The sequence below is a fragment of the Macrotis lagotis genome, chromosome 1 (assembly GCF_037893015.1).
Source record: "Macrotis lagotis isolate mMagLag1 chromosome 1, bilby.v1.9.chrom.fasta, whole genome shotgun sequence".
Lineage (NCBI taxonomy): Eukaryota > Metazoa > Chordata > Mammalia > Peramelemorphia > Peramelidae > Macrotis > Macrotis lagotis.
This window is the reverse complement of record NC_133658.1, coordinates 853272708-853300037: the sequence shown is the minus strand read 5'-3', so window position 1 is coordinate 853300037 and position 27330 is coordinate 853272708. Positions and strand designations below refer to the sequence as shown.

At 43.3% G+C, this 27330-nt stretch overlaps 1 protein-coding gene across 1 annotated transcript; it reads left to right on the top strand.

Annotated features, from left to right (window-relative positions):
- The first annotated feature begins 5502 nt into the window (after positions 1–5502).
- PPT1 (palmitoyl-protein thioesterase 1) lies at positions 5503–27322 on the top strand. Its single transcript, XM_074217630.1, has 9 exons — positions 5503–5662; positions 8059–8168; positions 9061–9188; positions 15874–15944; positions 17467–17569; positions 21913–22003; positions 22690–22788; positions 24246–24317; positions 26193–27322. The coding sequence occupies exons 1-9, from the start codon at positions 5533–5535 to the stop codon at positions 26313–26315; spliced, it is 927 nt and encodes a 308-aa protein (XP_074073731.1). The 5' UTR covers positions 5503–5532; the 3' UTR covers positions 26316–27322.
- Positions 27323–27330: the final 8 nt, after the last annotated feature.

Genomic DNA, 27330 nt, shown 5'->3' with positions numbered 1-27330 from the left:
CCTTGTCATTCTTTACCCTCTCTTTGGAAGAAGATCTCAAAGAACAGTACTTTTATCTGGTTCATGAGTCACAGTACCCAAAAGATTCATCACCTTGCCAGCTGACCTGATGATTAACTTTTCCATGCTTCAAAAGGCTGCTCCTTGAAGAGCAAACATTGTCTATTATTGGGGTTCATTCTTGAAGGTAGTCAGATGGGGACACAATACACAGAGCACAGGCCCTGGGGTTAGGAAGATCTGAGTTCAAATTCTGCCCAGATCATTATCTATATGTCAATGGATTAGTTGCTTAATCTCTGTCTGCTTTAGTTTCCTCATCTGAAAAAATAAGAATCATAATTAACATTTATATAATGCCACACACTGGGAGATAGGTGCTATTAGTATTTTCATTTTAGAGATGAGGAAACTGAGCAAATGAGGTTAAGGGATTATGTGTAAGGTTTGAGAATAATAATAGCACCTTCTTCACAAGGTTGATATGAGGATCATATATATATATCTATATATATATATATATATATATATAAAATGCTTTGCAAGTCTTGAAGCACTATAACAATAATTGTAGTTGAAGTAGTAGAAGTAGTAGTAGTAGTATTGTTGTTATTACTACTACTACTACTACGACTACTTTGATTCTCTTAGCTTGGTAGGACCTGCCTGGGTTGGTCACCTCTATAATAAAACTTGACTTCATAGTAGGACCTTTTGTGGAATTGTGCAAAATAAGGAATCAAACCTCTGAATGGAGACTATGAAGAAAAAAACTGACATGAACTTGTGATTGACTGGAATGTAATGTGTAAACCAAGGAAAACTACAGAGTCAATAAGCATTTATTAAGCACCTACTATGTGCCAAGACAAAAAAATAGTTCCTGCCCTCCAGGAGCAAATAGTCTATTGGGAAGACATCCTGTAACAACTCTACACTAACAAGACAGAGACAGAATAAATTATCAGTCTGGATAAGTTAATACAGGGAAAGCAGTCTGTCTTAGTTCTCATCTATATAATGGGTTGGAGGAGGAAATGGTAAATCACTCCAATTTCTTTGCCCATAAAACCTTAAATGGGGTCATGAAATGCTGCCCACAACTGAAAAATAACTGAACTTATTTGTACTAAGGGGAAATCAAGAAAAGATTCTTGTAGAAGATGCATTCTTAGCAGGAACTGGTAGGAAGTTGGGGAATCCAGGAGGCAGAGAGGAGGAGAGGGAGCATTCCATGCATAGGAACTAGGCTAACAGGAAGGCCAGGTCACTGGATCATAATGTGTAAGAAGACTTGAAGGGTAGGAGGGGGGCCAGGAAAAGATAACTCAAAGTTTTAAAGCATAAATGACCACAAAATTAATGGGGAACAGGGAAGGAAAACCAGCATATTGGGAAAAGATAATAAATTCAGTTTGGAATGTACTAAGCTTGAGGCAAAAGCAGAATAGACTTCCATTAGGCTGTCCATTTGTTCATCAATTTTTTTTGGCAAGGCAATGGGGTTAAATGACTTGCCCAAGGTCATACAGCTAGGTAATTATTAAGTGTCTGAGACTGTATTTGGACTCTTCTCTTTTTGACTTCAGGGCCAGTGCTCTATCCACTACATTACCTAGTTGTCCTTTAGGCTGTCCACTTGTAATGGTGGCCTAGTCAATGAGTACTGGGAGTATGAGCATGTGATGACCATGATGATGACATGGCAAGAATTCCCAACTCTCTGGGCGGCTAGGTGGCGCAGTGGATAGAGCACGGGCCCCGGAGTCAGGAGTACCTGGGTTCAAATCTGGCCTTAGACAATTTAGTAATTACCTAGCTGTGTGGCCTTAGGCAAGCCACTTAACCCCATTGCCTTGCAAAAACCTGAAAAAAAAAATTCCCAACTCTCCACTTCAGAGAATGTGCATAGGGTTGGATGACCATTTTCAGTGCAATTACTGCATGCCTATTACTCAGCTATGGAGTCAGAATTGTGCATATGTATAAAAGAGTCCCGACTCCAGGTCCCTTTTTGGACTTTGATTGAAGTAAGGCATGTTGTAGGCCTCTGGGTTCAGGAAGAGGTCTTAAACTTTTCCTCCCCAAACCCTCTAAATGAATGGTTTAATTTCTCTGAATTTTGCTTCTTTGCATGCATTTTCTTAGTCTCTATTTTACCTTCATTCTTTTTTTTTTTGCAAGGCAAATGGGGTTAAGTGGCTTGCCCAAGGCCACACAGCTAGGTAATTGTTAAGTGTCTGAGACCGGATTTGAACCCAGGTACTCCTGACTCCGGGGCCAGTGCTCTATCCACTGTGCTACCTAGCCGCCCTCTTAGTCTATTTTAACAACATATATCTATCCCTTTGTAAAAGCTAATTGATATTAATTGGTTCAGTGAAACTGGGCTGCTAATCACTAGTGACTGATATTGGAGAAAATATGCCCAAATGAAGGCTTGGCCATAGCTCCTCAGAGATACCCCTAAAGGGGTAAGTAAGACATGTTGTAGGCCTCTGGGTTCAGGAAGAGGTCTCAAGCTTTCCTCCCCCAGACCCTCTAAATGCATGGTTTAATTTCTCTGGATATTTTTTTTAAGGCAATATGGGTGAAGTGATTTGCCCTTGGTGACAGAGCTAGTAAGTATCTGAGGTCAAATTTGAACTCAGATCTTTCTGACATCAGGGCTCTATCCACTTTAACATCTATAATAGCCTTAAAGAAAAAAAAATGTGGTTTCATTCATTTCAGTAAACAATTTACTCTGGTACTAAAGAGGAGTACTGAAAGAAAGGTATCTTTTTCTGGGGGAATCATTTTTTCAGCCCAAGAGTTGGATTAGGGACTCCCAGAGTTTAAATGGGTTACATGTAAGCTCTTCAGGTACACAGTTAGAATGGGAGATTTTTGGGTTATTGGTATACAGGTTGATGATGAAGGTCTGGGAAAAAGTAGTTCTATTTGCTGGGCATTTAGAAGTGTGAGAAGTCTGAGACCTGTATCTATGATAATTCTCATATTTAGGATCAAATGGGGAAGAGAAGGAAATAAAGGACAAGCAACTGGATGGGAAAATAATTGAGACAAAATATACTGATTCCTTCAGGAAGTCTTTCTTGATTTCAGGTTCCTGCAGTTCTCTTTTCTTAACTCTGGTCCCACACTTGGTCATTCCAAACAGCTGCATGAGGGAAGAGACCTTTATCTAATCTTATTTGTTTTAATATCATCCCGGTCCTAGTACAAGGCTCTATGCACATAAGGAGCTAAATAAGTGATTGTTGAATTAAATTTTTTTTTTAGGTTTTTGCAAGGCAATGGGATTAAGTGGCTTGCCCAAGACCACACAGCTAGGTAATTATTAAGTGTCTGAGGCTGGATTTGAACTCAGGTACTCCTGACTCCAGGGCTGGTGTTCTTACCACTGACCACCTAGCCGCCCTTCAATTAAAATTAATAGGGATAGGGACAATGTGTAGATTTGGTGTATACAGCTCCCATTTCCCATTGAAAAGTAAAATGAGGGAGGCTAGGTGGTGCAGTGGATGCAGCCCTGGAGTCAGGAGTACCTGGGTTCAAATCTATTCTCAGGTCTCAGACACTCAATGATTACCTAGCTGTGTGGCCTTGGGCAAGCTACTTAACTTCATTTGCCTTGCAAGAACCTAAAAAAAAAAAAAAAAAAAAAAAGTAAAATCGAACCACTCATTAGTTAATACAAAGTTACCAGAGTTAAATTGCTTGCTGAATTGAATGAAACCACATTTTTTTTCTTTAAGGCTATTATAGATGTTACAGTGGATAGAGCCCTGATGTCAGAAAGATCTGAGTTAAAATTTGACCTCAGATACTTACTAGCTGGGTCACCAAGGGCAAATCACTTGACCCACATTGCCTTAAAAAAAAGATCACTATAGAGAGAATTCCAAAGAGATTCAGAAGGTGGTTTGTTGGTACTGAATACAGTTGAGTAGTCAAAGGTGGAAGGGGAGTTAGAGTGAGGGAAGATTGTTTTCAGGGTGATGGATTTGGATTCATTTGCCTTATTTATTGTGTGACCTTGGGTAAATAATTTAAATTTTTAGGCCTCAGCTTCCTCCTCTATAGAACAAGGATGGCCTAAATGACTCCCGAAATTCCTCTCACCTTTAAAAACAGGAAAAACTTGGGTTCTAGAACTGTATTAGGCTTCAAAGAACATCATCTTAGGGGGCAACTAGGTCTCCTAGTGGATAGAACAGCAGCGCTGGAATCAGGAAGACTTAAGTTCACATGAGACCTTGGACTTTAATACTTACTAGCTGGGTGACCTTGGGCAAGTCACTTAACCTCCACCTCACCAAATCCCCCATCATTTTAGGGAAGGGGCTGCAGGGTCTTAAAGGTGAATCAGTCAAGAAGCATTAATCAAACACCATTAGTCAGATCTGTACTCAGAGCATTCAATGCAAAAAAAAGGCAGATGCCTTCAGGGAGTTCACTCTCCAATTGGGGGGAAGATAACAAGCAAATAACTAGATGCATACAAAATATATTTAGTAAAAATGGGAGGAAATCTCTGCACTGGCTGTGGGGAAGAGGTTAACAGGAAGGGAGCTTTACTGCTGGTGAAATCTGACTGGAATCTTTGAAGGAGGAGCGGCCAGGTGGCGCAGTGGATAGAGCACCGGCCCTGGAGTCAGGAGGACCTGAGTTCAAATGCAGCCTCAGACACTTAATGATTACCTAGCTGTAATTAAGGAAAGGAAAAAGGAAAAAAGGGAGAGAGACAGAGAGATAGGGAGAGAGAGAGAGATGGAGAAAGAGAGAGAGAGAGAGAGAGAGAGAGAGAGGAATCTCTGAAGGAGGAAGGCTCAAGTGGAGATGAAGGACAGGTGGAGGGGAGCCCAGGGCTCCCTCCCTCAGCCTGGCGCACTTCCTCGTGGCGGGAGGGGAGGAGGAGGGGGCTGGGCGAACCAGCCGAGTTTCAATTTCCTCCTCTGTGGTACAGAGACAATTAACTGGGCGCAAATAAGTAATCGCGTGCCTATGGAGCTTTGCGAACCGACAAGTGCCAAAGAAATGGAAGTTTTTTTTTTACTAAAACGAGAAAATTAAGACTCAGCAGTTCAATAAAGGAGCCTGTACCCTAAACAGATCTTTAAAAAAAAAAATTCCAAATCCAGCGTTTTTCTACCGTCCACCCCGCACTTTAATAAAACGAAGCCCCAGAAGGGGGCTGTCAAGGTCACAGGGATGGATGTTGGGGGTCGTTCAAGTTTAGTCCACTGAGAACAAGTGCAGAGAAAGACAGGCGAGGCAGTGCGCACGCGCAGTCCCACCAGCGCGCAGAGGCGGGCCAGGGCGTCAGCGCTCACCGCGCCCCTGACCGCGGCCGCGGGGCCACTCACGGGATGAGGAAGCGGAAGCGAGAGCGGCGATCGGAAGTCTGGGCGCAGAGGGAGGGGAGAAAGGCAGCTTCTAATCTGTGATTGGTTCATCAGAGGGATGGAGGGCGGAGCTTTCGTGGCTACCGGCTAGTTAAGCCGGCGGTCATGTGATTGTCTCAAGATGGCTTCCTCCAGGCTGCTGCCCTGGTTGTTGAGCACGGCGCTCCTCCAATGGCCCTCTCCGGCCTCAGCCTCTCCGGGAGCCCCGGCGCCGCCGGAGCCGCTGCCCCTGGTCATCTGGCACGGGATGGGTGAGCGGGGCTTGACCGGGCGGGGGTGGGCAGTAGGAGTGGCTCCCCTCGGTCTGCACCTCACTGAATGAATGAACACCCCCCCCCCCATTTTGATAACTCTAGGATTTCCCAGGCGCCACCCTGTCGGCGGTCTTGCCAAGTCCCCACGCCTACAAAGGGAATGGCAGCCCGGGGCAGCTGGAGTGCCCAGACCTGGGTTCAAGGGTCGCCCCTGACTCTGGTCCCTGGGGGGGCCCCCGGGTTCCTGGACCTACACCCTGTTGTAGCTGGTGGAAGCCGTCCAGCTGCCCGCCTTGTTCCGTGGACTGTAGCAGAGCCAGCACCGGAGAGCCCCGAGCTGGGAGGGATCAGAGGGCCAGAGAGGTAGAGCTGCTCACTTTCTGAATGAGGACAGTGAGAAAGCTCGGGCCCCCAGAATTCAAACTGCCTTCCTGATTGCAAGGCCGGGACTCTCCATCCACCGTGTCACCCACCCACCTACCCCTTAGTTTAGAATCTGCTCGGTGCTGTCTGAGGCCAACATTTCACCTGTTAGCATGAAGTCCTTTTTACTCCTGATATACTAGGATCACAGACTCCTAGATCAAGAGCTCCTAGTCCAAACCCATCATTTTGCAGATGAAGAAACAGTCCCAGAAAGGTTAAAAGAGTCAACTAATAAGATCCTTTTTGAGAATAGGAATTATATCTTTTCTTTATTTCCCAATTTCATTCACTTAGCATAGAGATTGACACATAATTGGTGTTGAATAAGTATCTGTTGATTGGTTGATTAATGTGCTGCTTAGATCTTTAAGATGCAGAGATGAGATCTGAAACCCAGGTTTGGTGATTTCAAATCCACAATTCAACCTCCGGACTTCTCCTTTGTGGGTTGGCAGTCATTATTTTGGAATAAAAATGGGAAGTGAGAGTCACCAATATACCTTTCAATCTATCAGAATTATGGGTGAGAAAAGAGCTTTCCATTCTCTAGGTTGCTATGCGAGCATGAAGTGATTCTTCACTGGGGCCAGGAGTTATGATTTTTATTGCTATACATCGTAATTCTACCTTTAGATGGAAAAAATATCCATCACTTGGGACCAACTCTCTGGGGTTAACTAGGACTTAGTTCCCACTTAAAGTCTTTGAAGTTTGCCAGTTACCAGAGAAGTCTGAACCACTTCTAACTGTAAGAAGAACATCAATGGAATGATTCTTTTTTTTTTTTTTTACCACCCCAAAGGCCCTAGATAGGAAGAGAATCTGCACCTTAAGTGGCACTTCTATGAAACCTTTCCTTTTCCTTCTCCCTTTCTCATTTCTCTTCCTTTTCTGACTTTTGCACTTATCACAACATAATTTATGGCTATCAGTAAAGGCTGATATCCCTACTAGATCTGTATTTATATCCTTGTCTAAAAATATATCCCTACTAAAAGTAAGTCCATAGAATTTAGAGTTAGAAGTAGTCTTAAAGCAGACACCAGAGAGATCATTTAATCTAAGAGACTCAGTTGTTAATGATAATAGTAATAGCTGACAATCATGTATCATGTTATGCAAAGTGCTCAGTGTTTCTTATTTCATATTATGGTGCTTAGCATATCTTATTTCATCTCTATAATATGTTAGTTATCAGTTTATTAATTTGTTAATTTATTTATTCTCCAGATGAAGAAATAGACTCAGAGAACTTCAGTGATTTGCCTGAGCTAACACAGGTGGTAGTAAGCAGAGCCAGGACATGAACCAAGGTTCTCTGCCTCAAATGTTATTCTTGATCCACTGCATCTCGCTGAGGACAAGGATTAATTGATTTTTTTTTATCCCTAATGCCTTACGTGAAATAGTAAAGATAAAATAATGTTAAGTAGGGCTTTGTATTCTACAAAACTTTTTGTAAATAGATTATACAGTACCCCTAAATGATGAGGAACAGTAACTAGAGGACTGGACTTGGAATCAGGAAGACTAGGTTTCAAATCCCACAGCTGTGTGATCCTGAGTAAATCATTTAACTGCCCTGTGCCTCAGTTTGCTTAACTGTTAAACATGGGATAAGATTTGATGGCTTCTAAGGTCCTGCCTATAGTCTTATGACAGTGCATGGAAAGCAAGCCAGTATTATGCCCATTTTATAGATGAGGCAGCAGACCCACAAGAGAGAAGTGACTTGTCCAAAATTACAGCTAGAACATGGTTGGACTGGGACTTGAACTCAAATCTCCTTATTCCAAGGCGAATGTTCTTTCTATTGCACCAATCTTGGTACATGATTGTGTAAATTGAATCTTAGCTACATCAGTGGTGACTCATTAAATTATTGGTATTCCTGAGCCTCATAGATAATTACTAAATATAATACCTAAAACTTCATAGTGTTTTTTTTTCCTTCTTCTCTTGTCTAGGAGACACCTGTTGTAACCCCTTGAGCATGGGATTTATTAAAAAAATAGTTGAACAAAAAATACCAGGAATTTATGTTTTGTCATTGGAGATTGGGAAGACTCTGATTGAGGTAATACATCCACAAGCTAAGTCCCTGAGAGACTTTTCCTAGATTGAGGACTTCAAAATAATTATTCAGTTGAAAAGTAATTGGTGCTTCATTTTTGCCTTTTAGCACTCTTCCTGAGAAGATAATTTTACTGGGGCTATCAATAGGACTTTTACTCTTAGTTTCCCAAAGGAGAGAGTCCTGGGTATTGCCAGGCTACTGGAAATACTTATGTTGCCTTAGTGTAGAAGGAAACTGGAAACTATCTAGAATTAGAGAATCCTAACCTGTTAGAGCCCATCTCTTGTGCCTACTTTACTTTAAAGATGAAAAAACCAACCTTAATGGGGTCCAGGGACTTGGCCAAAGTCATATAACTAATTGATAGCAAAGTAGCAAGTTAAAAACTGTTCTGTTGACCTGTGATCAGAGGAAGCAAAGAAGTTAAGGTGAGACTTGGAGAGGGTTTTAATAGTTCTATGAATGTGGAATGTTGGTATTTATAAGCTTTCTTCCTCCTTCTCTTTTCCTCCTCTCTTCTACTGACCCTTGCTCCTTTCTCCCCTACATTTTTTCCTCTTCCCTTCCTCTCCTCCCTCTTTCCTTTTCCTCTTTTCATCCTTCTCTTCCTCTCTCCCCACTCCTCTTCTTCTCTTCCTCCCCTCCTCCCTTATCCTTTCCCTCTTCTCATCTTTTCCTTCCTCCATTCTCTTCCTCCTCTCCCTTTTCATCTTCTTCCTCTGCCCTCCCCTCCTTCCTCTTTCCTTTTCTTCTTTTCATCCTTTTTCCCCTCCCTTCTCTGCCTCTCTCCTCTCATTTTCTTCTTCTCTTCCTTCCCTCCTCCCTTCTTCTTTTTTCCTCTTCTCCTTTTTCTCTTCTTCCCTTCTTTCTTCTCCTCCACTCTCCTCTTCAGGATATGGAGAACAGCTTCTTCTTAAACGTGAATCATCAGGTTTCTCTAGTGTGTGAGATGCTTGCCAAGAACCCAAAGCTGCAGCAAGGCTACAACGCCATGGGATTCTCCCAAGGTGGCCAGTTCCTGTAAGTCCCTTTCTCTCGTTTTACTGTTTAAGGACTTTTTGGTATTTTTACCAAAGCAGTATCCTGTGTTCCTTGTTAACAGGAGTTACAAGATCCTTTACACACACATGTTCTCTTTTAAGCCTCACAGCAACCCATTGGGCCAAGTGTAATTAGAACTTTTAGAAAGAAACTGAGACTCCACACGAGGTTAAGTGCCTTATGAAAAACCTAGGGTCTCATATTAGTAAGACAAGATTCAAACTCAAGACTTCCTGCTTTTCAGTTCAGAGCATTGTGTGCTGCACTATACTGCCTCTCAACTGTTCATTCATTCATTCAATAAGTTTTTTCTTCTTTTTTAAAATTTTAATTTTTTTCCCAATTATAAATAAAGATAGCATTCAACATTCATTTTTTTGTAAGATTTTGAGTTCCACATTTTTCTTCCTCCCTTCTTTCCATGACAGTGGGAAAGGGTCAGATTATGAAAGTTTTGAAGGTCAAATAGAGCATTTTGTAGTTGTGTGGGTGGATGAGAGAAAGAGAGTGAGAGTCAGACCTACACTTCAGGAAGATCACTTTGGCAGTTGAATGATGGTTGGACTGAAATGGGGAAAGACCCGAGGCAGGTGGACCCACAAACAAATTCTTCTATGAGTCTAGGCAGGGCTTGCACCAAGCAGGTTGGCAATATCAGAGGAGAGAAGGGAGCATATACCAGAAAAGTTACAAAGGTAAAATCAGCAAGTCTTGGGAATAGATGACTCCAGGAGATTGAGAGAATGGTGGTGTCCTCACTGATGATTGGGAAGTTAAGAAGAGGGGAGGACTGGTGGAGTGGGGTTGGGGGGAGTGGTGATAGAGATAATGAGTTTCAGTTTGACACAAGTTTAAGATGTCTATAAGGCATTTGGAGATGTGAATTTGGAGGACAGGAGAAGTTAAGGCTTGAAGAGTAGATCTGAGAACCATCAGCAGAAAGATAATTAAAACCATGGGAGTTGGTTGATGAGATAACCAAGTGAAATAATATGTAGAGAAAAGAGGGCCCAGGGTAGAGTCACCCACAGCTAATGGGTGTGACTTGGGTGAGAACCCAGCCAAGAAGGAGGAACAGTCTGAGAGGCAGGAGCAGAAAGAGGTAAGAGTGGTATCCAAAAATCCTATAGAGAAGAGAATATCAGGGAGAAGAGAGGGATCTGCAGAGCAGTCAAGGAGAATGAGGATTTAGAAAAGGCCAATAGACTTGACCATTAAGAGGAAGCACTTTTCAGTGGAATAAGGTTAGAAACCAGACTGTTGAGAGTTTCTGTAAAAGAAAAAAAAAAGAAAGAAAAGGAAATGGAGGCAACCACCCATCATTCTCTAGGAGCTTAGCCACAAAAGAAAGGAGAGCTACGAGGTGATAGTTATTGGGGACAGAAGAATTATGTGAGGATTTTTTTGAGTTTGGGGGAGAGGGGGGCATGTTTGGGAGTAGGAGGGGAATAGCCAATAGACAGGGAAAGGAAGGGCCACCTCTTCGTATGTGATGGGATGAAGGAGGAGACAGTGGTGGAAGATAGCTGAATGTGCTGAGATGGCAAGGACAGGAGAAGAGCTCTCTGTGAAGGGCCTCTATTCTTTTCAATACATTTTTTTCCAGGCTGGGCTCTCAGCTGAGATGTGTTTTCATGAATGTGGGCTCAGTAGTTTCTGATGGTTCATCTAGGTCGCTCTCTGGCCATTTACCTGAAGCCTCCAGAGTTTGGGTCTGGCTCACTTTTCTTCCCTCTGGACTTCTCAGAATAATATTCTTCAATTTATAAATTCTTGTGAGTTCAGCTGTGGTTTCCTAACACATCTTTGCATCCCCACCTTTTTTTTGCTCTTGCGACTGCAATTTTATTTTCTTTTGTGAAAATAAGTGACAACTGGGAGTTCCAATTGCTCCAAAGACATAAAACAAAACAAATCACACACAAATAGAAGCATGATGGGGATAGGGAGGTGATAGGGAGGGTCTCAGAACTTTGGCAGACTATGTTAACCTGGTCCTCGCCAAGGGGCCAAGCCTTGGGGCACAATCCTCTCCACTGGGACCATGAGGATGAGGTTGGGACTGGTCATTGAGCCAAAGAAAATACTGACATTTTTGTGGAGATGGTGACTTACATCTGGTACACCTCCAAATATTGAGGGTTAGGGTCAAATGGCTCCAAAGGAGTCCGCTTATTGTTGAAGGATAGAAAAGTGATTCACTTCGTAGTCACTGATTCTGGGGGTAGAGGAAGAAAGGAGGTGTCAGGGCAGGGGTGGGAGCAGGTAGATAATCCTGTTGAGGATGGGGGATGCTAATGGAATTATTAAAAGATAGCACCAGGCAGAGGACCGAGGTTGGGGTAAATGAGTGTTGGATGCTGAGAGCAGATGCTGGGAAAGGATGAATACCTAGGGACGGGAGGGACCAAGTAGAGCATCACAGACATGCAGACCAGAGAGAAGAGGTAGGGATAGAGATGGAGACGGGGGTGGGACTAGGGGGAAGGGAGATGTCTCTTCTGCACAGGTTAGTCCACCACAGCACAGAGTATAACAAACTACTTTTCAGGTTTTTATCCTGTTCTCCTTTTTTTTTTATTTTTAATTTTTTTTAATTAAAAAAAGCTCTTGAAATCAGCAGCCATTTACATCTACAAAGTGTAAAGTGCTGCCGTTACCAGTCAACTTTACTGAACAGTCCAGAGTGGTCAAATATTGACCAATAGTTTCCTTTTTATTTTTTCTGAATCTCTACTTCTGAAGGAACCCCTTGGCAGCAAGGAAGGATGGGGTAGGCTTGGCTTTAGTGAGCAGCTTTTGTAACCAAGGAAACAGGCTGGGCCTGCAGTCCAGGCAGGGCCTAGTGGGCACGGAGGGGAGCCTGGAAAGAAGGGGGTGAAGTCAATAGAGTTGTGGGCAGGGAGCTGATGGGGAGGGGCCAGGAGAGGAGAGGAGGTTGGCTGCCCATGGGGCTGGAGGAGGCTCCTGCAGCCGCCTTGGCAGAGAGGAAGGCAGCTAAGTGGAGGGCCAGCTGGGCCCAGGCCTCTGGCTTGGTGGTGAGGGACAGGGTCTGGGCTTGCTCCGAATGAGTGGCTTTTGAATCCTTTTTGAACAATCAGTAATTGTTGTGTTCAGTTATTTTCAGCCATGTCTAACTCTTCATGACACTATTTGGGGTTTTCTTGGCAAAGGTACTGGAGAAGTTTTGCCATTTCCTTCTCCTGTTTATTTTTACCAGTGAGGAAACTGAAGCACACAAGGTTAAATGACTTGCTCAGGGTCACACAGCCAGTAAAAGTGGGAGACCAGGTTTGATCTTTGGAAGACTCCGAACCCAGTTCTCTCTGCACTCTGGCGCCACCTAGCTGCCCCAGTTATGAGCCTGGGCCACATGAAGGCAGGCAATTTTCCCCCACCTAAATGTTCCATTTTCTTCCATTATTCTTTCCCCCAATCCTCAGCATGGGTCCTGCACACAGTAGGTACCTAATTTTTAAATAAATGCTATTTGTTTATTGCCTTCTAGACCTCAGGCTTGCTTCCATTTCTTGAAGAGGTTTTAATGGAGGGTTTTTAACAATTTGTGAATAAAATTGATTTTCTTTCTTTGATTTATATTCCTTCATCTCTGGCCAGGTCAAAGAAACAAGCTCAGACACAAAGGAGTTCCATAATAGGTCTGCCTTCTGGGCCACAAGAGAGACCCAGACAAAGTCCCCAGCTCAGGATCTGAAACTGAGGACCCTTTAGAAAGGAATACTTTTTCTTCCCTTCTGATACTTTCATCCAGGAAAGAAGGCATCCTTCTTTTAGACAAGATAACATTGTATAAGGATGATACTCTTTGATGAGGTTTTGTGCCACACCTAATAGGATGACTTCCAGGGAGATTTTATCCTTAACTTTTATCTAATATATACATGTATACATATAATTATCCATATCCTGTTCTCCCTCCTCTTGTGGAGGTCATTATCATGATGGCTTCTATTTATAGGTTGACAGTAAATCCTAGAGAATAAAACTTCCTGTCTGTCATTTTATTTTAACCCTTGTTAAACCTAAAATTAAGAACCTTAAAACATGGGTTTAAAATAACATAACAACAATAAAAAAATATATGAGACATGAAGTTTTATTCTCTGGAATTTACCAAACCACCTGTAGGTAATGGAGACCATCAAAAAAATGATCTCCCTAAACTAAAAGAGATCAGAAAATTTATATAGTCACAAGGGGAAGGGAACAGAATATACATAACAAGAGTAGACAAAACCTTAAACTTGCCTGCAGTCCATTCCATTATTTGATATCCATGGAACCATTCTTCTACTAGGGAAGGAATTTTTTTGTTTTTGAGTTTGAGTACCAGGAGGTCAGGGTGAGTACTTGTTTTCCTAGTCTAAAGGAGGACAGAATTCTTTCTTGAATTCGGAGGGTTGGGCAAGATCTTACTTTCAATTGCAATTCTTTTCTGGATTGAAGAGGGCTGGGCTAGTCTTCCAAGTTTAAGGAGGTCACATTTCTTATAATGACTAAGAAACAACCTTTGACTGGAATAGTTATAAAAACTTTTACTAAATTATACTTTGACACTCGATATTTTTTTGTTTTTTTTAGTTTTTTGCTAGGCAATGGGGTTAAGTGGCTTGCCTAAGGCCACACAGCTAGGTAATTATTAAGTGTCTGAGGCTGGATTTGAACTCAGGTACTCCTGACTCCAAGGCCAGTGCTCTATCCACTGCGCCACCTAGCTGCCCCTGACACTCAATATTTTTAAGGTTTACATGTGTTAATGTAAGCTATGTGGTCAGTGCAGAAGGAACAAATTAATTATAAAACATATTTGTCCAATATTTCCTCTGTTTTTTGGTCACTGTTCCAGTACCATTGCCTTCCCTTGTAATCCTATGCATTTTATTTTATTTGTTTCAAAACATGGTTCTAGGAAGGAACCTGCAGGCCTTTACCAGACTCTCTAGGGGCTTCAGGACACAAAAAAAGTGAAGAAGACTAGTTCTTAAAGACCAGAGGAATCAGACAGATAACTGTGGTCAAAGGCAGTGAGACAAATGGGGGTTAGGGAGTATGCAGGTAAAGCCTTAGGAGAAAGGTGAGGCCAAAAGTGTTCCTTTGACCTTGGGAGGGTTAGGGAGCTGGCCTTGAAGGAAGGGTGGAGTGGGAATGGAGAGGTGGCACAGGAGTTCCTCCTGAAGAGGAACTCTGGGAACCCTACTTCTCTGTAGACTTCTGGATGAGTAAATTGGATCATTCTTTTAATCTGCTCAGTGGTAAAAAAAAAAAAAGTAAGAAAGCATTCTCCTTAGAGGATTAAGCAAGGATTAGGTTTGTTCTGTTTGGTTCCAAGAGAAGAACTAAGAGGGAGGAGAGACAGATTTAGACTTGAGTGGGAGAACTTTGTTTATTTAACCTTGAGTTTTAAAAAAATTTTTTAGATTTTTTTTTCTTGAACCTGAGATTCACCAAATAAAAAGAGCATTTCCATATCCTTTATGGAACAGGAGAGGGTTGTACAGGAAGCTACAGATCTCTGCTATGAAGAGCAAGCTTTTTTTTTTTAAAGTCTGTTGTAAATTCAGCTGGCCCCTTTGAAGGCTGAAGGAAAGGCCTCCCTAATACTCTGAATGATCCCAAAATAGAGATTGAGCAAGGCTCCCTTTGCTGGTGATCCTCAGCACCTCAGAGGTATTTTGGGAGAGATGTACAAACAGTAACTAGCTAAAAGCATGTTTTTGGCAGCTATGTGGAAGACTTACTAGCTATATGAGACCTTGGGCTAGTCACTTAACTCTGATTGCCATATCTGGATGGCACTGGAGGAGAAAGTGAGGCTGGTGACATAGCACAGCCCCCTCACTCAAATCCAATTCATGTACTTTTTAGGGCATGACCTCCCTGATGTCTTGTCTTCTTCAAGAATGAAAACCAAGCATCAGCTACAGCTACTTGTTAGATGTAGGGCAGCTAGGTGGCGCAGTGGACAAAGCATCTGTCCTGAAGTCAAGGGGACCTGAGTTCAAATTTATCCTCAGACACATGACTCTTACTAGCTGTGTGACCTTGGGCAAGTCATTTAACCCTGATTGGCTCACCTCCAGGGCCATCTCCAGTCATCTTGACTCATATCTGGACACTGGATACAGATGGCTCTGGAGGAGAAAGTGAGGCTGGTGACTTAGCACAGCACCCTCTCACTCAAATCCAGTTCATGTGCTTGTCATGGCATCACCTCCCTGATGTCATGGCTTGCTTCAGGAATGAAGGGACAGGGGCAGCTAGGTGGCTCATTGGATAGAGCATCAGCCCTGGAGTCAGGTGGATCTGAGTTCAAATCCAGCCTCAGACACTTAATAATTACCTAGCTGTGTGGCCTTGGGCAAGCCACTTAACCCCATTTGCCTTGCAAAAAAAAAACAACCTAAAAAAAAATGAAGGGCAAACAAGCAGTTTGAATGGCAGCCAATGTCAGAGGGAATAAACAGAGCAGAGGAGGGACTGAGAAGAGACTTTTGCAGAAGGCTGTTTTCAAGCCTAGTCTGCCCTGGGGTCCCTTCCAGCCCCTAGATTCCGAGATGGAGTACTAAGATGGGTGGTTCTCTGGGGAAGGCCTTTTCACATACTTCCTTTAGCCATGCTCATACTCATTTGTTTCTTCCTGCAGGAGGGCAGTGGTTCAGAGATGTCCATCACCTCCCATGATCAATCTGATTTCTGTGGGTGGACAACATCAAGGTAATTGTTGTTTCATTGCCTGTCTTCTTCAGGGCTATGGGCCTCTGGAGAGTTTACAGTCTAGGTCAGAATAAAAACATGGAAACCTTCATAGGGTCAGCAGCTGACTTGCCTTACAGAACTGCTTTCAGAGCCTGTGAAGCAATGCTCTTTTTTTTTTTTAAAGTTTTTGCAAGGTAATGGAGTTAAGTGGCTTGCCCAAGGTCACACAGCTAGGTAATTATTAAGTGTCTGAGGCTGGATTTGAACTCAGGTACTTAAGGTACTCCTGACTCCAGGGCCAGTGCTCTATCCACTGTACCACCTAGCCACCCTGAAGCAATGCTCTTGATTCCCACTAAACTAAGTAACAGATGAGTTGTTGGATTGCTGACTAATGACCTACTTATTGATACCTTTAACTCAATGGAGGGATGGGAAAGAAGAGGAAAAAAAGCTTCTGAGGCTGCCTGGTAGCTTGTTGATGTTCTCTTGAGTTATAGTTTCTAGAAATCACCTGGACTGTTTCCTTTTTTTTTTTTTATTTTTAAGGCAATGGGGTTAAGTGACTAGCTTAAGGTCACCTAGCTAAGCAATTATTAAATATCTGAGGCTGGATTTGAACTCAAGTCCTCCTGACTCCAGGGCCAGTGCTCTATCCACTGTACCTCCTACCCTGCCACCTCCCCCAAAATGTTTCTTGACATTTGGAGAACAGACCTGGATGGTTGAATTTTACCTAGGGTAAAGATTGACACTTGGTCTGTGCTTACTTAAAAGCATTTGGAGTATTTATGATGAGATCACTATCACTGAGGGGCAGTGTGGCCAACAGACCTGGCTACTAAAGGCGGATTCTCATGAATTTTGATATAATGACCAGACAGCTGAACTTGGAGCCAAGAAGACAAGGTTTAATTATGACATAGTCTGTGTGACCCTGGGTAAGTCACCTGATTTCAGGTTACTCTATGTCAATGATGTTAAACTTGGGTAGGACTTGGGGCCACTAATCCATTGCCAAAGAGATAGCTAAGTGGTTCAGTGAATAGAGTGCTGGGACAGGAGTCAAGAAGATCTGAATTCAAATGTGGCCTGAGACACTTATTAGCTCGGTAAACCTGGGCAAGTCACCTTTGTTTGCCTTAATTCACTGGAGAAGGAAATGGCAAGTATTCTGGTATCTTTGGGAAGAAAACCCCATGGACAATATTGACCTGCTTTGGTCCATGGGGTCACCAAGCATCAAACAGGACTGAGCAATAACAGTCCCTATATAATTGATTCCTGGGTTGGGGGTGGGAGGGTGTTATCAGAGAGTGACCCTCATTGATTTAGAAAATCACACATTTGCTACATTATATTGCATTTTTATTTATTTGGTTCAGTATTTTCTGATTACATTTTAATCTGGTACAACTATGCCACCTCTGCTCCAGACAGCTCCCCAAGCATGTAATCAGTTTCCCTGGGATTCCAGGAGAATTTAGTGCTTTTATGGTTGTTATGTCCAATGAGTGTCTGTGTATTTCTCTTGCTACAGGTGTTTATGGGCTTCCTCGCTGTCCTGGGGAGAGCTCTCATATTTGTGACTGGCTCAGGAAAACACTGAATGTGGCTGCCTACACCAAAAGTGTTCAAGAGCGGTAGGTACTATCAGAACCAAGCCAGTGAGGTGGCATAGAGGCTGTTGGGGCTCTGTGGGCAGATGCTGCTGGGATTCCAGGGAGGGAAGAGGGGGGAAAGAAGTATCCTTGCTTCACAGATTTCGGCATTATTATTGTCATTACCCAGAGGAAGAGGCATCTGCTTCAGGCTGCTATTGGTATTTTCAATCACATACTTAAGAATGAGCATCAGCCTCAAACATGGAGTCAAGTCCTTAATTAGGCAAAGTCTAGATCTCTAGTTGGACAGCCAGATGAAACCTTCATTTCCTTATCTGTACTATGGGGGAAGTGATAGAACCTTCTTCCCTGGGTTGTGAGGCTCAGCAGTGAGGAAAATAAGACCAACACCTATTGGGATGGTGCCTTTTGGGACTTCAGCCGCCTCTGAGTGGGGACTGTATGGCTTTTCCATTGACCTTCCACAGTTGTTGGCACAGAGTAAGCCTTCCTAACCACTTTTCCTTTCATCCTAACATTGCTCTAGCTTTGGGCTGCCATCATGCCCTCTTTATTGGCTGCTCCTTTGGTCTGGAGGCCACACTTCCTTCACACCAGGGAAACCTGTCCTTGCCAGGCCTAGCCAGCTCATCCCTTCATGCTCCCAGCAGATGGTCTTCATGAATTCCACTGGCCAAAATTACAGTGAGTGAATAAGAAATTCTCCAAAGCCTTTTGGCCTGGCAAGGACCTGCATGAACAAGTGTTTCCATCTTAAATTCAACATGTCCAAAACTGAATCCATTCTCTTTTCTCCAAACCCTCCCCTATTCATAAGATCCCCATTCCTGTCAAGGGCAACATCCCCCTCCCAAGCCCCCTGGCTCATAGCCTAGGTATGTGTCATCCCACCCCTCCTTCCCCGACTTCAGGTTTTTTCATTGGCTGTCTGCCCCCTCCTGGAATGTTCTCCCTTCTTGGCTCTGCCTCCCATTAGCTAAAATCCAACCACCTGCCAGAAGCCCTTCCTGATCCCACTTATTTTAAGTACCTTCCCTCTCTTGATTATTTCCAGTTAATCCTGTATGTGTCTTGTTTGTACACATTTTTTTCATGTTTTTCTCTCCAGATTCCCTGGGAGAGTATGGATTGTTTTTTGTCTTTCTTTGTATTTCAGGTGCTTATAAAATGTATGTTGTCTGACCTCTTCTTGTATATTTTTCCATGTTTCTCCATTCCAGAGATCCCATTGCTAGACATATACCCAAGGAAACCTATGGAAGCTACTTTATTTGTATAATTCCAGATTATTCTCTAGAGTGGTCATATTAATTTGCAGCTCCACCAACAATGCATCAGTGTACCTATCTTTCCAAAACCCCTCCAACATCAACTATTTCCATCTTTTATCATCTTAACCAAAATTTACTGAGTGTAAGGTGAGATATCATACTGGTTTTGATTTGCATTGTTCTTGTTAGTAATTTGGAGCATTCTTTGGTAATAGTTTGAAATTCTTTTTATTTTTTTAAGGTAGTTGGGGTCAAGTGACTTGCCCTGGGTCACATAGCTAGTAAATCTCTCTGAAGTCAGATTTGAACTCATGCTCCAGGACCAGTGCTCTATCCACTTTGCCATCTAGCTGCCTCTGCTATCTTTTTTTCTTTTAAGCTTTTATTAAAATCTAGATTTATTTATTTTGTATTATTACAATAATGTTGTTATAAGAGTAAACATCCCCCCCCCCCCCAAGAAGATGAGAAACCTCAAGAATAGTGAGAGAGAGAGAAAAAAATGTATTTCAGCCTGTGTTCAGATTCTAATGGCTCTGTCTCTGGGATGAGTTTTTTTTATTTTTTGGTTTTTGCAAGGCAATGGGATTAAGTGACTTGCCCAAGGCCACACAGCTAGGTAATTATTAAGTGTCTGAGACTGGATTTGAACCCAGGTACTCCTGACTCCAGGGCCCATGCTTTATCTACTACGTCACCTAGCCGCCCCCTTAATTGCTTTTCAAAGTCTTTTTTGAGCTCATCCATAGTCTGAGCCCATTTTCTATTTTTCTTGGAGGTTTTGGAGACAGAAGCTTCAATTTTGTCATCATCTGAGTATGTGGTGTTTTGATCTTCCATTGGCCTAAAGTAATTTTCTATGGTCAGATTCTTCTTTTTTCTGTTGTTTACTCATTTCCTCAGCCTAAGACTAATTTACAGCACTTCCAAGGCTTTGGGGTTTGTTTTTTTTGGGGGGGTCACCTCACTGGGACCTCCAAGGTCTTATGCTTGCTTGCCTATGCTTTGATATGCAGATGACCACAGCACTGCCCTCTGCCTTGAGATGTAAGGAGGGGCCCTGCTGGGCTATCTTAGTATGGAAGCCCAATCTGCAACTGGATCTGAGTGTGGGCAAACAGCAGAGTCCTGCCCCCAGGGAGAGCAGAGAAATCTCTGCAGTCTTCCCTGATCCCCTTATCATCTGTGGGCTGTGCTCTGGAGTTGCAGGCTGGTTTCTCCCTATTCTCACTGCAGGTTCTGAGGCTGTTGCTCCTTACTCCATGCTCATTCTGGTGTAGCAGAGTTCTCTCACTGCTCCTTCAAGCTGTTCCTGGGCTGCACTGCAACTGGGGCTTTTTTCAACTCCTGGCCTTGGTGAAACACAGCTTTCCTGTGGAACCTCCAGGTTATCTTGAACTGGAAAAATATATCACTCAGTCTTTTTGTGGGTTCTGCCCCTTTAAATTTTGACTAGAATAATTTGATGGCTTTTGGAGTTTTTTGGGGAAGGAATTCCTGGGAAATGCTGCCTTCACACTGCCATCTTGGCTCTGCCCCCCCCCCCCCCCCCCGCATTTCTTTTTTTGAGAGCAAACAGTTCCTTATTATTCTCATGGAGAATAACATTATTTTCTGGTCATATCCAAAGATAAAAATTTCTCAATCCTTATTTTCTTTGACCTCTCTGTAATATTTGACAAGTATTTATCATTTTCTCCTTAAAATTGTTTTTTTTTTTAAGGTTTTTGCAAGGCAATGGGGTTAAGTGGCTTGCCCAAGGCCACACAGCTAGGTAATTATTAAGTGTCTGAGACCGGATTTGAACCCAGGTACTCCTGACTCCAAGGCCGGTGCTTTATCCACTACGCCACCTAGCTGCCCCTAAATTGTGCTCTTTTTAACAGAGTGGAAAACCACCTCTTTTTCTCCCTCCAGTCAAACCCTACTCATTCTTCACAAGCCATATTTTCCTGAACTCTTTCATGTTCACACATCAAGTCTTCCTCTCATTCTTTCCCTTAGATCATCCGATCTCCAATTCACCCCTTATTTACACTACCTCCGCTAATTTTTTTTTTTTTTTATGGAAGGCTTGTCTTTCCAAAAGGAGAGGCAAGCAAATCTTATCAGAAAAGGATCCTTAGTTAGCATAGTGCCTGGGACATTGTAGAGGCTATATAAATTGTTAGCTGCTCTTGTAGTGGTTGTTATATTGTAGTGACAAGAAAGAAGAAAGAAACTTGTGGGGGCCACCCAGTTAGTTTTGTTTGTGGGCAAGTTATCACTTTCATTTTCATCACTCATCAAGTGGAGATATTGCCCTCCAGACTTCTGAAAGTGTCCTCCATGTGTGTGTGTTTGTGTGTATACATATGAGTCTATTTAATATTTGTTGGCCAAGGAAGGTGGAAATCTTCCTTGTAAAGGGAAATGAACGTGTATTATGCCCAATGAATCACTACATATAATGGTGCAGTGGATACAGCTCTGGGCCCAGAGTCAGACAGACCTTTCTATGTGCCTTTGGATAAATCACAATCGCTGCTTGCCTCAGTTTCTTCATCTGTTAAATGGCAGTCATCATAGCACTGCCCTCCCAGGGTTGTTGTGAGGCCCAGATAAGTGTTTCACAATATCACGGGGCTGTCAGTGCTCTCTGTGATGATGATTCTATGCTGTAATGGAAAGAGCATGAGTTTTGGAATCTGCGATCCCAGGTTGGTCTCTCAGCTCCTTCCTCCCCTACCACCTTTTCCCGCTGGCCTGCCTGGCTGTAGCCTCTCTTCACCTATAAGATGAGGAGGTTGGGAGCTGAATCTTCAGTTCTCTTTTCAGCTCTAGCTGTTACCATCCTAGAGCCTAAGGTACTTTGGTGCATGCAGTGGATCATTTATTTTTCTGGTCTGTTGTTTCCAGCAGAATAGATGCTCTGTCCTTCCTGATATGTCCTCTCGTGTTTAGCCTGTCCAGTCCCCTCTTCTCCAGTCCTCAGTTGGAAACCTGATCCTGCAGTTTTTCCTAAGGATTTGGATCATGGGCTCCCCTCTCCTACATGTCATCAGGATATCTGACTGACTGCTTTGTCCTATCTGTCCCTGTCTCTTGTAGCTTAGTACAAGCAGAATATTGGCATGACCCCATAAAGGAGGAACTCTATCGAAACAGTAGCATCTTCTTGGCTGACATCAACCAGGAAAGGGTAAGTATCTGGGTGCTGCTGGAAACCTCAACATGAATTTACCAAATGTGACTTTGTCCCAAACTTCTGACCCATGTGAAACATACTCCTGCTGTGGGGGAGATGGATAGAACGCCAGGTCCAGAATCAGACATTTCCATGTGACCTTTAGAAGGATGGGAAAGAGATATCTGTGATGGGAGGTATTAGTGTGGCTCAGCAGAGAGACATTGGATCTGGGGCCAGAAGGCCTCACTGGATGGCCTTAGCTAAGCTGGTTTACCTCTTGGAGGTTTGGGGAGAGGTGGTCTCTAAAATTCACCCCTCCCCCCAGCCATAATCTTATAATTCTATGACAACCGATTTTGTTTATCCATGTTTCCCTTTTATTCTGTTGAAGATGGGGCAGGATTTTGCCAGCCAGGGCAACTCCTACTTCTTCAGGGAAGTCTTTCTGAGGAAGGATTTTAAATGGGTCTGAAAAGAAGAAAGTGTTGTTGCTGCTCTGGAACTGCATACCAAACTAGAAGCTGGGTTTAAGGGAAGGTAGAGTTGGGGTCATGCCTTCTAACAAGAGTAGGAAGGAAAGGGGGAAGGTACTCTTCCTCATGTTGGACAGTGACTCAGATTGGGACAAGAGTTTCATCCTCTCTCACAAAAGCCATGGTGCAGGTCCATTACCTAAGGGACCTTATTCTCTATTCCAGGGCATTAATAAGACCTACAGGAAGAATCTGATGACCCTGAAGAACTTTGTGTTGGTAAAGTTCCTCAATGACACTGTTGTTGACCCTGTGGATTCAGAGGTGAGATGTCAGGGGTCCTAGAAACTTGTAGGAGGCTGTTGAACACTAATGGCCAGCAAGGGAAAGAGCAATCTGGGAAGAATCCTAGTTTATGCCCATGTACACATATAGATACACATGTAGAAGTAGCTGCCTCCAGGAACCCTCGGTTTTCTGCTGTGTCGGACAACAAATCTAGCATTGGGAATCAGGAAATCTAGGTTTGATACTCATGGGCTGGGTGGTCTTGGCAAGTCATTTCTCACTCTGAGCCTCCTTTTTCTTATCTGTAAACTAGGGTTGATCATATGACTTTCATCACAGTGTAGAGGAATTTATAAACAGGAAATTCAAATTATTCTTAGGGAGGGATTCCCCTATTCCTGGTACTTCTAAGACCCCATTGTTATACAGAAGATGTCCTTGGACTTGAAGGCTAGGTCAGCACTGTATGAAGTCTGACAGGTTCTGGGAAGGCTTCAGAGACTAGTTCTCTTTTGCCCCCCCCCCCCCCATAAATGTGGAAAAACTTATTGGAAGGTTGCCCACAAAGAAGACTTGAATTCAGCTCTTACCTGAGGTTATTAGTAATGTGGCTCACCATTATTTTCTTCATCTGTTAAATGGGTTAATAGAGTTGTTGAGGGTTAAACCAGAGAGCATATGAAAAGTGCTTGGCAAACCTTAAAATTCTATCTAAATATTAGCTTTTCATTATTATTGTTATTTTTCCAGCAATTCATAAAGATGTCTGCTGAGGTATCAAGAGGGTTGAGATCTGCATTGGAACCAACCTGATGAAACCAGAAATATTTGAAATAGAAGTAGATTAAAGAGGTTGAATTTGAATCCTGTCTCAGCAAATTACTAGCAGTGTGACCCTGGATATGTCACTTAGGGTTTCTCCTTCATTTATGCCTGAGTTCCTAAAGCAGTTGTGACAATAGGTTAAGACAAGTCTCTACAAAGTAAATCTGGCTATTAGGAATAATGAAGAAAGGTATTACATTGACCTCCATTACTTGGAAACCCCCTTTAAGGCAGATAGAGTGCCAGATTTGGAGTCAAAAGACCCAGGTTCAGATCTGAGACTTTTCTCTTTAATCTCCATCTTTGGGGAGCCCCTATTTTCTTATATCATCTGAGACTTTTCTCTTTAATCTCCATCTTTGGGGAGCCCCTATTTTCTTATATATATAAAGTGAGAGGGTTAGACCAGCAAGAACTCTCAAGGGGGTGGCTAGGTGGTGCAGTGGATAGAGCCCCGGCCCTGGAGTCATGAGGACCCGAGTTCAAATGTGGCCTCAGACACTTAATAATTACCTGTGTGGCCTTGGGCAGCCACTTAACACCACTGCCTTGCAAAACCCTAAAACAAAGAACTCTTAGCCAATCTTCCTTCCTCAGACAGGCTGGCAGCTGAGACTGGGCCACTGACCTGACTCTACCTTCTCTGTCTATCCACCCCTTTCCCACAGTGGTTTGGATTCTACAGGAGTGGCCAAGCCAAGGAGACCATCCCCTTACAGAACACTTCCCTGTATATAGAGGTAACTTGGAGAGATGGGGAGGGAGTTCTTGGGCAGGAGTGGCATGTTCTTCTCTGCACTAAGCTGTGCCCACCTGGATTTGTTGTATTCTCAGTGGTAGTCCTATGGTGAACTTTAGGTCAGGGATGACTTCTGGGTCCAGCAGTCTGCACCTTCAGGGCTTGGGAGCACTTGGTCCACCAAGCAAAGGGGTAAACATTTATTAAATGCTAACTTTGTCCTGGGTACTATATACTACAATACAAGAAGTTCCTAGGCATAGGAGCCTGGGAGGGCCACAAGGGCAGAGGGGAGTAACCTTGCCCCTGGTGTGGAGTCAGAGGTAAGTTGGCTCCCTCTTCTGCTACCCACGTGGTAGTAGGCATGGCTTATCTTTTCCAGATGGAGATTTTGTAAAACTGACCCCACAGCCTTTGGGGCGGTGGTGGGGGAAGTAGTTTGTTGACTTTAATGCACCAAATGTCAGGTTATTATTAGTCCCTGTAGGAAAAAACCTGGCATCCCCCTGCTGCCGTTTTCCAGAAGCTCTGGGCCACAGACCGAGGGTCTCTTGCATGCTGGCTTCCCCGGCAGGCCTCAGAGCCAGCACCAGGTCTTCCAGGAGGTGGAACTAGAGGTGAATCTTCTAGCACAGGCTACAGAATTTGGCTACCTGTTTGCCTGGGGCTTTTACCATGGAATTCAGATTAGTTTTGGGGTCTGCCACTAGGAAGTGTCGGTCCTAGTTCAAGTTGGCCAAAGTGTGCCATCCGCCAGCCAAATGACCCGCACCTCTGACTTCAGCAGTGCGCTGGGTTGTTAATTCCAGGCCTCCCTCCCTCTGGTTTTGGAAGGCACAGTCCAAGTCCTTCCCAAGGGAAGCAGGGCAGTGATGCTGCTGTGTATTGTGAATTGAACTTAAGAGCATCAATGTCAGCATCTGGCTCCATTGGGCACTCTTCTTTCCCATGATGCTATGACTGATTTTTAATAATTGATTTTCCTCTTATGTTCTTACTTGGGTGCATCTTGGATTCTCCTCTTACCTCAGGCCATGCTGCCTACCTATTTTACTGTTTTGGACAGAAATTGTAAAACTTCAGGCTCCTGACTTGATTTTTATTTATAGCTTAGCATTAGATAGGTCACATAGCCACTGTCTTGACCCTTGGTTTAGACTCAAGAGCCAGCCACCATGTTTACAAGGTTCAGGGGTGAGAGATTCCAAACCTTTTCTGAGCTCAACTTTTACTACTACATCAAGGGAGAATGGTAGAGCCTATGGACCACTTTTTAGAATAAAGTTTTTTAAAATGAACAAAATAAAAGAAAAATAATTTGGAAACCAATTATATTGAAATAGAGATGTTTACATTTCCCTGAAATTTCTCCAGGTGTGTGTGTGTGTGTGTGTGTGTGTGTGTGTGTGTATGTGTGTGGTGGATGGGGAGGGGGAAATGGGACTATGGATCCCAGGGCAAGAACCTCAGTGCTAAGTTTACATAGAATTCCACTTTTCAAGAAAGAAGGGGGGCAGGTTGTGTGTTTAGAAGGATTTTAGGGAATCCTCTTAGGGTTGAACACATAGCCAAGGTATGGTTTATTGGGTAGTCATCCTCCTTCTTACCTCTTCCCCCATAGGTGAATAGAGTAGAGCCTTAGTTTTCATGGTAAATCTGTGCCCAAAATACCAAGCCATCACTATGGGTTAGGATTTAACCTTTGCCTATTCCATACTCACCTACCTCTGGCATAAACACAGTGCCCACCGCCTGCTCCCCCCCCCATCAATGCTTGATTTTCTTAAGGCTGAGCCTCTTGCTAAGAAGTTTGTGCCTGTTTTTCCATCAACTTGATTTTCAGTCATAAGATTAATGCTTCTTTTTCTCCCTCTAGGACCGCTTGGGGCTTAAGGAAATGGACAAAGCTGGCAAACTAGTCTTCCTGGCTGTTGAGGGGGACCACCTTCACTTCTCTGAGCAATGGTTTTATAGAAATCTCCTTCCATTCTTAGTGTGAAATCCTTTTATCATCGAGGTTACTAGGTGCAATGAGAACTATAGACGCCCTAGCATTTCCATGGCAACTTGGGGGGAGGGTTGGGAGTGTGGGGGATGCAAAGACTATACTCTGCCCTTAAATGTGGCTAACACTTCATTCCTTTCCTCATCTGACACTGTCTGAAGACAGAAGATCCTCATCTTATCTGCTCACAACTCGGGCCTAATCCCACTGCCATATGGTAGGGAGTCCAATTAGCTAATAAGTATGAGGATTGTTTTACGTGTCCTTGACTCTGACTAAACCCAGGTCTAGTTTGTGGATTGCTTTGCAGAGAAACCAGGAGCAAAACCCTAACTGCTCAAACACTGCCCTCCTCTTTCCCCATCTGACTGGCAGTGGGGCCACTGTGAACTTTTAACTACAGGGTTATAGCAGAGAAACAGCCCATTTGGAAATAGTTCCTTTCTCTGGCTAAATGTTAAGCCAAGAATAGAATAGTGATCTGAATTTTCAGGGTTTTCAGGTTTTGTCAATGGAGTCTTGACCAAGGAAGTAAGTGAACTTGATTGATATATTGTGGAATGCCTACATGGTGGTCCATCACTGTGCATGGCATCCTGCTGTAATGGCTCATTGGGAGGATGCCAAGGAAAACAAGCCTTTTGGCATACAAGGTTGTGTGGCCTGGCCACCAGACTTGGGGAGGAGACAATAGGGTCTGGCTCCCCAGAGGATTACTGTTTCCAAATTCATAGAGCTTTCCCAAAATGCTCAGTGACTGGACTGCTAGAAGCTTCTCTTCACCATGCTTCTGATCCTAGGAGCAAAAAAAGTAGTTTTTCCCTTTTGACTGCTTTGTGCAAAGGCTCTTTCAGCAGGAGGCCCAAGAGTATCATACCCTGGAGGTGAAATCAGTGTGGACTAGGTTTCTGTTTGTTAGGTGGAAAAGTACTAAAGAGGAAGAAAATGTACACTTTTTTTGTTTTTTCAGCTTTTCTGAAAAATAAAATATTGGTTTCTTACTTTATGT

Bases quoted from the DNA above. Each gene is read 5' to 3' on its own strand.
- PPT1 (XM_074217630.1), top strand. From the start codon at position 5,533: ATGGCTTCCTCCAGGCTGCTGCCCTGGTTGTTGAGCACGGCGCTCCTC. The intron at 5,663-8,058 runs GTGAGCGGGGCT...TCTCTTGTCTAG, and splicing joins GGTCATCTGGCACGGGATGG to GAGACACCTGTTGTAACCCC. The intron at 9,189-15,873 runs GTAAGTCCCTTT...TTCTTCCTGCAG, and splicing joins TCCCAAGGTGGCCAGTTCCT to GAGGGCAGTGGTTCAGAGAT.